General features: G+C 51.6%; 1 protein-coding gene and 1 long non-coding RNA gene across 4 annotated transcripts in view; one reads left to right on the plus strand and one right to left on the minus strand.

Moving 5' to 3' along the window:
* SNX19 (sorting nexin 19) overlaps positions 1 to 2,786 on the minus strand; it is a 42,515-nt gene extending 39,729 nt beyond the window's left edge. For 2 of the 3 annotated variants that reach the window (XM_051847741.2, XM_070048342.1), the window contains exon 1: positions 586 to 2,786. In XM_051847741.2, the coding sequence (XP_051703701.2) occupies positions 586 to 2,274 (1,689 nt within the window). In that variant the 5' untranslated portion in view covers positions 2,275 to 2,786. The remainder of the gene's footprint in view (positions 1 to 585) is intronic. The other variant, XM_002708838.5, reaches the window with a different exon arrangement.
* Positions 2,787 to 2,790: 4 nt separating this feature from the next.
* LOC127491475 (uncharacterized) overlaps positions 2,791 to 8,833 on the plus strand; it is a 301,265-nt gene continuing 295,222 nt past the window's right edge. Inside the window, exon 1 of the long non-coding RNA XR_007920181.2 lies at positions 2,791 to 3,546. This is a non-coding gene — a long non-coding RNA (uncharacterized lncRNA). The remainder of the gene's footprint in view (positions 3,547 to 8,833) is intronic.

The raw sequence follows: 8,833 nt of genomic DNA on the forward strand, positions 1-8,833 counted from the left end.
AAGGCAGGCCAGGAGCCAGTGCTGTGGTGTACAACACCACTGTTGTGTAAAGCCACTGTTTACAATGCCAGCATTCCCCACCAGAGTACCTGTTCCAGCCCGACTACTCTGATTCCAATCCAATTTCTTGCTAACGTGCTTGGGAAGGCAGTGGGTGATGGCTCAAGTGCTAGGCCCCTGCCATCTATGTAGGAGGCCCAGATGGGAGCTCCTGGCTTAAGCCTGGTCCAGTCTTGGCTGTGGTGGCCACTAGGGGAGTGCACCAGTGGATGGAAAATTCTTAAAAAAAAAAAAAATTAAAAAGCAGCCCAAATAATGTTGACTACAAATTTGGAAACTACTGAAAATACAGCCTACAGTCTTCTAACAGTCCTGAGATTCTAGGATTGCTTGTATGATTGTGAAAAGGGCCCACTCTGTCTGACAAACAGCTTCAGAACATTCAAGCAAGGCATTTGTTGAGTTGAACACAGCAGTTTAGAGTTGTCTCAACGCCCCACCCCCACCCCCGACACCAGCTTTACTAACTCTGCTTTCTGGACCTATTCCCAGGCCAGAACGGGTGCCCGCAGCGTTGGTTGTTACCTTCACGGTGTAGAGCGTGTATGGGTGGAAGCCGGTGCCACTGTGCTCTCGAGCCGTGATGGTGCCACTAATTCGAAGGTTCTGGATAACGACGGGGCCATCTGGACTGCTGAGAGGCTCAAAGCTGAACGTGGCTGAGCTGAGAGGACCGGGTGGAGAAGAGGAGAGCGCAATCGGTGGCAGCGCAGGATCGAGAGAGCTCACGCCGTCGGTGAGATCCTTCTCTAGACAGGAGGGTCGCGGGGGGCAGGTCTTTTCCTGTTCCTCCCCGAAAGCTGTGAGGGGGGTGGCATCTCCCTGCTCGGCTTCCTTGTCCGCTGTGTCAATCTGGATCTCTGGGCAGGAGCTCGGCGCGGGGACCAGCAGGCCTGCTTCTGTGTCTGTCCCTGGGCCCTCCTCAGCCTCGGTTCCTTCAACACCTTCGGACCCCCCGCCATCCTTGGGCTCCAGAACCTGGGATTCCTCCAGGGCATTCAGGGCATCATGGATCCTCTCAGACAGGAAGTTGCCTGGGGTCATGAGCATGATTGTCTCCTTGCTCAGTTCCGACAGTGGCGATTCCAGCTCTGAGTCTTCACACAGGAACAGGGGGCCTCGAATATCCGGCTGTAGGAAATGAGGCGAGCTGTTTCCCACTTTCCTTTCTTCAAGGATGCCGCCGAAATCTGCCTCTATGGCTTCATGGCCTTCCTCAACCTCTGGGGACAGGCCTGGCTCACTGCAGCTTACGAGCACTGGGACAGCTACTGGGGAAGGGGCTCTCCCTTCCGGCCGGCTCTCTGCCTCAACCATCAGCGGCAGAGATGTGGGCACTGCTGGCTGCTCGGGGTCACAGGCTGGGCAGAGTGGTTTAGCCACCTGTGCTGGGTCATTTCTGGCCTTGGAGAAGACAGCCACGAGCACGAGGTGGATCCAGTCAGGATCGGACAGCTTGCTGACCAGTGGTAAGATTACATTGCAAGTAATGAGTTCCACGACTACGTGGCGTCCAGTCCGCGTCTCCAGGTGTGGCTTGGGCACGAGCCCTTGAAGCAACAAACTCACGATGCCACGGGTGTAGGTGACCTCGGCATTGGGGCTATGCACGGCAGGATGTGGTGCCGTCGCCCGGGAGTAAGCTTCCCAGAGCTGGGCGGGCTCCACTGGACCACTCTGCTTCCTTGCCGTGGCCTCCTTGGCCTGAATGTAGCTCTGCAGGTGACAACCACAGAGGGTCAGAATTCTCTGGGCAAGGGCGCGACTGTCCACCAGGCCCATCCTCCTCCGAAGCTCCCGAACCAACCCTTTCATTGCTGCCTCCATCTCTTCCTCAAAAGCTGGCTCCTGGCTCACCGAACGATACCAGGACAACACAAAATCCCGGATAATCATCTGGATGGTGCAGTTGATCTCCTGTTCCAACTGCTTTTCCGCCTCCGGGCACGGAGGGCAGGTGGCCACTGGGATGAAGCGCTCCAGGTGCAGCTGACCTGAAGCCCCCACGATGGCGCCGGAGCCCAGCCATCCTCCCAGCACCACGAGCAACGCAGACAGAAGGCACAGAAGCCACACGTTGACCAGAAGGTGGATGACCAGGAGCCAGCCGAGCAAGACTCCAAAAGCTATCAGCTTCCGGTTGCTCATCAGATTGAGGCTACCACTGGACTCGGGTGGCGTCTCCGGGGACCGGGGCGCTGTCTCTGCCTTCATGGCTGAAGGGACCACGTTTCCCCAGATGACAGCCCTCCTTCGATGCTGGGGATGGGGGAGGTGAACTGTGTCCTGGACGCTAGGCGATCCGAGGACAGCGGGCAGGGGTCCGGGCCCTCCAAGTCCTACACTTCCTGCAAAGCGACCGCGGCAGCTCGCCTTCTCCCCTTCGCTACTGCCGACGGAGCCCTCGGGCCGGCCCCCCTCGGCGGAGACGCTGCTTCGGCCAACGCTGAGGGCTTCATAATGGCCCAGGCGGAGTGCCTCTAAGCAGCCTCGGGGCCCCCAGAAGCACTTACGCCCGGGTCACACGCCGCCGCCGGGGGGCCGCGCGCCCAGACTGAGCTCCGGTCGAGAGTGGGCTCATTGGGGGTCCTCTCCGCCGGCCTCGCCCGGTAGCCACCGCCCGCAGCACCTGCACCTCCAGGCGGCCGGGGCGATGGCGCTCCGCAGCCTGCCTTCCGTCGGGGCTGCCGGCCGGCCGGCCGCCGGCGACAGCTTCCGGGTCGACGTCGGCGGCGGCGAGGCATGCCGGGAGCGCGCCGGCGCGCGCGGAGGAGCGGTGCTGCCCGTCGCCCCCTGGTGGTCAGGCGCGGCCGCGACCGCCAGAGCGCGCACTGGTCCGGGAAGCTGAAGAGGCGCACCCCCGGACTGGCCAGAGCTCCCCCGGGTGGCCTCGGGCAGCGCCCCGAGAAGACTCGGAGCTCCGGAGGGTTTAAAATGAATTCTAAGTAGGAAATGTTGTGTGCAAACGGCCCTCACTGCTTAGCCAAAATCTCAGTAATCCAGTTTATTTTAAACTCTTGGGGACATATTTCATTTACTGGATTTTTTTTTTTTAGTTTTATTTATTTATTTGAAACTCAGAGTTACACACAGAGAGAAGGAGAGGCAGAGAGAGAGAGAGGGAGAGAGGTCTTCCATCTGCTTGTTCACGCCCCAGATGGCCACAAAGGCCAGACAGAGCTGCACCGATAAGAAGCCAGGAGCCAGGAGCTTCTTCTGGGTCTCCCACGCGGGTGCAGGGGCCCAAGGACTTGGGCCATCTTCTACTGCTTCCCCAGGCCATAGCAGAGCTGGATTGGAAGTGGAGCAGCCGGAACTCGAACCAGCGGCCTTATGGGATGCTGGCACTGCAGGTGACAGCTTTACCCGCTACACCACAGCGCCAGCCCCGGCCTGATGGATTTAAAAATTCACCTCGCTTTTGCCGGAGCCTCCTGCTGCATCTCAGGAAACTGTAGAATACAAGGCACAAACCGTAAAACAGAGGTAAATTCATTCCTTAAATTTTGTGTACTGTATCACAAAGGCAGAGTTATGATTTGGGGTTATTTGATGGTGGAATTTCCCTAGAAGTCACATATTTTGGGCACCTGCTATGTTCAAGGGGTAGTAGCAGAGGAATGGAGGGCATCCGTGTGGCTAATGGTGGAGACGAGGTCTAAACTGGGGAAATGGGGTATGTGAACTTGAATGGTTGTCGAATACCGGAAGTCAATCTGTGATAGAGTGAAATGCAAAGCCGCCGTAGAGACACTCTGGTGGAGGGAGGAGTGCGGTGGGTTTCAGCAGTAAGGGGGTCCTCACAGCTGAGGCAGCTTTTCTGCTACCCACCCACCTCCATTTCTTTTTCTCTCTTCTTCCCCAAATACATAGGAAGAGAAAACATTGAGATGTGTTTCTGGATAATCCTCTAGTCTGTTCACTTTATTGCTTATTTGTATTGGTTTCAGTGTTTAACACAGCTACCTATAGGTACATGTCAGACCGTAGCCCTGGCTGCCTGCAGTAGTGTTTGTGTCCATTTGCTGTGAAGCAGTTTCCTTCACTGCCTGAGTCCCAGGGTTGTGTCTGCCATGCAGTATCCTCTCTGTTTTGGCACAGAAAGTACGTCATCTGCATAAAGCGACACATGATCACCCATCTTCATCATCCTCCATGCTGTTAGCAGCCTTCGTCACTACAGCCTGACTCTCTAGATATTTAAAGAAATCTTCCAGCAAATGCCAATTTAAAAAACATAAAAATTAAAAACCTGTGCCAACAAGAAGAGGGCTGTGGTCTCTTCCCTTCCTTTCTACTCTTGATGGAAAGATTTTTTTTAATGTAAAATAAACTGTCATCTACATGTGAGTCACAGTTGACGATAAAGTGCTTCTCAAGCAAATAGTGTGACTTAGGATCAGAGCGTTCTAGAAGCAGACTGAGCACACCGTGGAGATCCCGTAATGCCGGTCTGTGTTTCCATGGCACCTGCCACTTCACTGCTGCTCTCTTTTCATGGAAAAGGAGCGCAAGAAGTGAATGCTCTCCTGCTTTGCTCTCCCAGGCCATTCTGTTGCCCTCAGGAGTAGTTAGAGAGCGACAACAGTGCCCTGGAGAAATGTCCCTGCCAACTTTTTGGGAACTAAACTGGAAATCTAAATGATGGAGAGACGTGCTCTGTTGCTGGAGACTTCCCCCTGGAAGTTGGGAGAGAAAGTTTACTGCGCAGCAGAGTCTGGAGTGTTCAGGGCAGTAAGGAACTGACCTTGTAAGTGGGCTCTGTGCCACCTGACCAGATGGTCCACAGCACAGGGGGAGCCAAGAGCGCCTTCCAGATTCTGAAGTGGATTTGATGAACATGCCAAGGCACTGGGCATTTGGATGGATGTGAGCTACTGCTTAGGGGCCTGGAACAGGCCTCAGACTCCAAACAGATTAATCATAGGGAGGAGGTGAGAGCCAGGACTGAGGCCTGGTGGTGTGTGAGTGTGGTCGGGGAAGGCTGGTGCTTCGGCCACACCTGTTACCATCTTTCAAGGTCTTTCTTTCTTACCATTTCTCAAGGCACTGCAGGCTACAGTGTTGGGGATAACAAGACAGAAAAATAAGAAAGTAATTCACCTCAAGAGCTTCTTAGTCTAGTGAAAGCAGAGAGTCACATAAATACATGAAAGTAATTAAATATGATCATGTTTCATGTGATGGGTTACAGTATTTGCCATAAAAGTATTTACAGTAAATTGGGGACACTTAGAGAAAGTTTACCTTTAAGTTAGGAAGTGAAAAATAAGTCAGCATATTTTAGGAAAAGATAGGGTGGAGAAAGCAGGGGCCAAGGAGGAAGGTCTTTTAGGATTCCCCTGTATATGGCTGACAGGCAGGGATAGCGAGATCAAGGGAGACCATAACAAGATGCCACACTGGAATCAGTCAATGCCACACCTTATTTGTATCTCAAAAATGGAGGTCAAGATAACTTTCTAAAAGGGAGGTTGAGCGATGGGACAGGGGGGTGGAGAAGAGATGACAGCATGTGTTCAAAGATCAGTGCTGTTGAAAACTCAAAGTTGATGTTTATTTGGTAAGCTGAGGATTTAAAACCTGAAACAACCAGTCAGTTGCCAGAGTTGGCTATTCCGTAAGCCTGAGTTTGGTTCCAGGGTTTATGGTTTTCTTACTGGTGAGTACATGCATTGCGTCAGAGTTGAACAATACAGATTTCTGTGTAGTTTGTCAATTGTATTGATAATACCTGCTAATAGCTGGTAGACTTGATTATTGATTAAAGAGGTTCATTCCATTCCTACACAGGGTGTGATCTGTAGGCAGGGAGAGGAAAACAATGGGATCATTAATCACTCTCCCCACAGTGCACTAAGCTCACTTCTTCTTAGGGTACTTGCCCGTGGCTGCTGTATCTGTGGTCATGGTTGAGGTTCATGGAAAGATTGTGGTACCTGGGAACCAGCCGCAGAGCATCTTGTAAAGGTGCTGTAAGCAGCCACAGCATCCTGGCTGACTGAGGCCTCTGCAGGATTTTAAGTTCACACTGGTGTGGAATCATTGCTGTGGGACATGGAAGAGGGCTTAATGAAGCTCACTGAAAAGAATAAAGGGAGAGCCCAGCTAAGATTAAAGATCAAGCTTCCGTAGAGGCACCAATACAGACTGTTGAGTTATTTCTCTTGCAGTGTTCGGTTTCCTCAACAGAGGAGAGAAGCAAGCAGGTGGTTGGTCTGTTGCCAGGTTGGTTGTATCAGGAGAGATGGGGTACAAGGATACATGGTTAGGACTTTTAAATCCTGGGAAGAGAATTGTTAAAACCTAAGATCATGCAGCCCAGATTCCAGGGGAAGACAGGTAAGTCAAGAGAGAGATGATCTGTTGTGAGAACAAGGTCAGGTGTGCTGGGAGAAGGAGAGAGAGAATGATCCAGGAGAACCAGTGTCTGTTTGAGATGGGTCTACTGTTCCATGGTGTAATGGTTAGCACTCTGGACTCTGAGATGGGTCTACTGACGCCTCTATTACTTTCCTTCTGTTATTCTGCCACCGCAAACAGCTCTTACAGCCACACAAATATATTCTTTAATAGCCCAAAAGTCAGAAATATGAAATGGATTGGCAGGCCCGTGTTTTTTATGGAAGACCTGAGGGAGGATACGTCTCTGTGCCCTTTCATGCTTCTAGGGCTACCCATTCTCCAGCTCTTGGCCTTGTCCCTCTGCCCTCTGCTTCCCTTTTCACATATCTTTCTCCTACTCAGTCCTCCCTGTGTCTCTCTTAAAAAGACCTGGTGAACCCATTGACCCTCCATGATAATCCAGGATTAGCGTCCCCTCTCAAGATCCTTAATTTAATCATGTCTAGAAAATCTCTTTTTGCCAAATAAGATAATGTATACACAAATTCCCTGGAATTAAGATGTCAACATCTTTCTTGGTGTGGGGCATTGTTTGACTGACAGAGACCAAGAATCTAGAGATGCAAAATGTTCTTGGGATGATGATGAAGCCTAAATAACGAGTTCCTGAAATAGGATGTGGATAATCTAGGGTTGCAGTTAAAAATTGGAGTCTATGTTTTCAGAAGAATGATGGACTTGGACGTGGAAGTGACCAATATTAGGGTACAGAGAAGTGCAATGATTCTGGAGGTTAATGGATGAAGTAATAAGAAGAGTAAAGTATAGCCATACCAAGATCAGAGGAGGAAATTTTGCATTCACCAGACAGTGAGTCATCTGAAAGAAGCCTTCGAAAGCTAGGTTACTGCCAGGGCATCTCCACCGCCTGCCTGAGAAGCGATGATGAGAATAAGCCGCCACCAGAGGGCAGCAGGCAGTGCGGCATCTTTCTGAGAAATCGCATCTCCTTTGTTCCTTCGCTCAGCCATTCTTGTTTCCATCATTCATCTCGCAAGGATTTAACTAGGCATTGTGATTCCAAGATGGACATTCTGTGGTTTCTTAAAGAATTCACAGTCTGATACCAGGACAGACATTGACACAGTGTGAAAACTGTATCATAGAAAAATGTCAAAATATGGAAATGCAGAGAATTAGGGAATGTTGTACAACAAAGTTGACATTTGAGCTAGTCTTGAAGGATAGGTGAAATAGCTTAGGAAGAGGCCCACGTGGTAGCACAGCAGGTTACAACACCGCTTGAAAAACCAACACCCCAGGCTGGTGCCGCGGCTCAATAGGCTAATCCTCTGCGTGCGGTGCCGGCTCCCAGGGTTCTAGTCCCGGTCAGGGTGCCAGATTCTGTCCCAGTTGCCCCTCTTACAGTCCAGCTCTCTGCTGTGGCCCGGGAGTGCAGTGGAGGATGGCCTAAGTGCTTGGGCCCAGCACCCCATGGGAGACCAGAATAAGTACCTGGCTCCTGCCTTCAACCAGCCGCAGCGACCATTGGAGGGTGAACCAATGGCAAAGGAAGACCTTTCTCTCTGTCTCTCTCTCACTGTCCACTCTGCCTGTCAAAACAAACAAACAAACAAACAAAAAACCAACACCCCTTGTGATTGGCAGTTCAAGTTCTGGTTGCTTTGTCTGCTTCCAATATACAGCTCCCTGCTAATGTGCCTAGAAAAGCAGAGGACAGTGTTCCAGGTGCTTGAGCCCCAACCACTCCCATGGGAGACCAGTGGATGAAAAATATTTCTCTCTCTTTCTCTCTTTTAAAATATTTATTTATTTACTTGAAGTCAGAGTTGTACAGAGAGAGGTAGAGACAGAGAGGTCTTCCATCCGCTGGTTCACTCCCCAGATGGCTGCAATGGCCGGAGCTGTGCCGATCCGAAGCCAGAGCCAGGAGCTTCTTCTGGGTCTCCCACGCGGGTGCAGGGGCCCAAGGACTTGGGCCATCTTCTGTTGCTTTCTCAGGCCATAGCAGGGAGCTGGATTGGAAGTGCAGCAGCCAGGACTCAAATCGGTGCCCATATGGGATCCGGCACTGCAGGTAGCAGCTTTACCGGCTACGCCACAGTGCCGGCCCCAATTCCTATATCCTTTTGCTAGGGCTCATAATGAAATGCCAGAGGCTGGGGAACTTGAGCAACAGAAATTTGTTTCTCTCGCGTTCTGGAGGCGGACAGTCCATGACCAAGATAGCAGCAGGGCAGGTGCCTCCTGAGATCTCTCTCCATGGCTTGCAGCTGGTGACCTGGGGGCGGTGTCCTCACAGGGTCTTCTTTCTGAGCTAGTGCATTCCTCTGTGTCTGCCTCTTCTTCAACAGACAACAGTCACACTGGTTAAGGTGCACCCACATGACTGTGCTTACCTGAAAAG

Source organism: Oryctolagus cuniculus, chromosome 1 (genome assembly GCF_964237555.1).
Source record: "Oryctolagus cuniculus chromosome 1, mOryCun1.1, whole genome shotgun sequence".
Classification (NCBI taxonomy): domain Eukaryota; kingdom Metazoa; phylum Chordata; class Mammalia; order Lagomorpha; family Leporidae; genus Oryctolagus; species Oryctolagus cuniculus.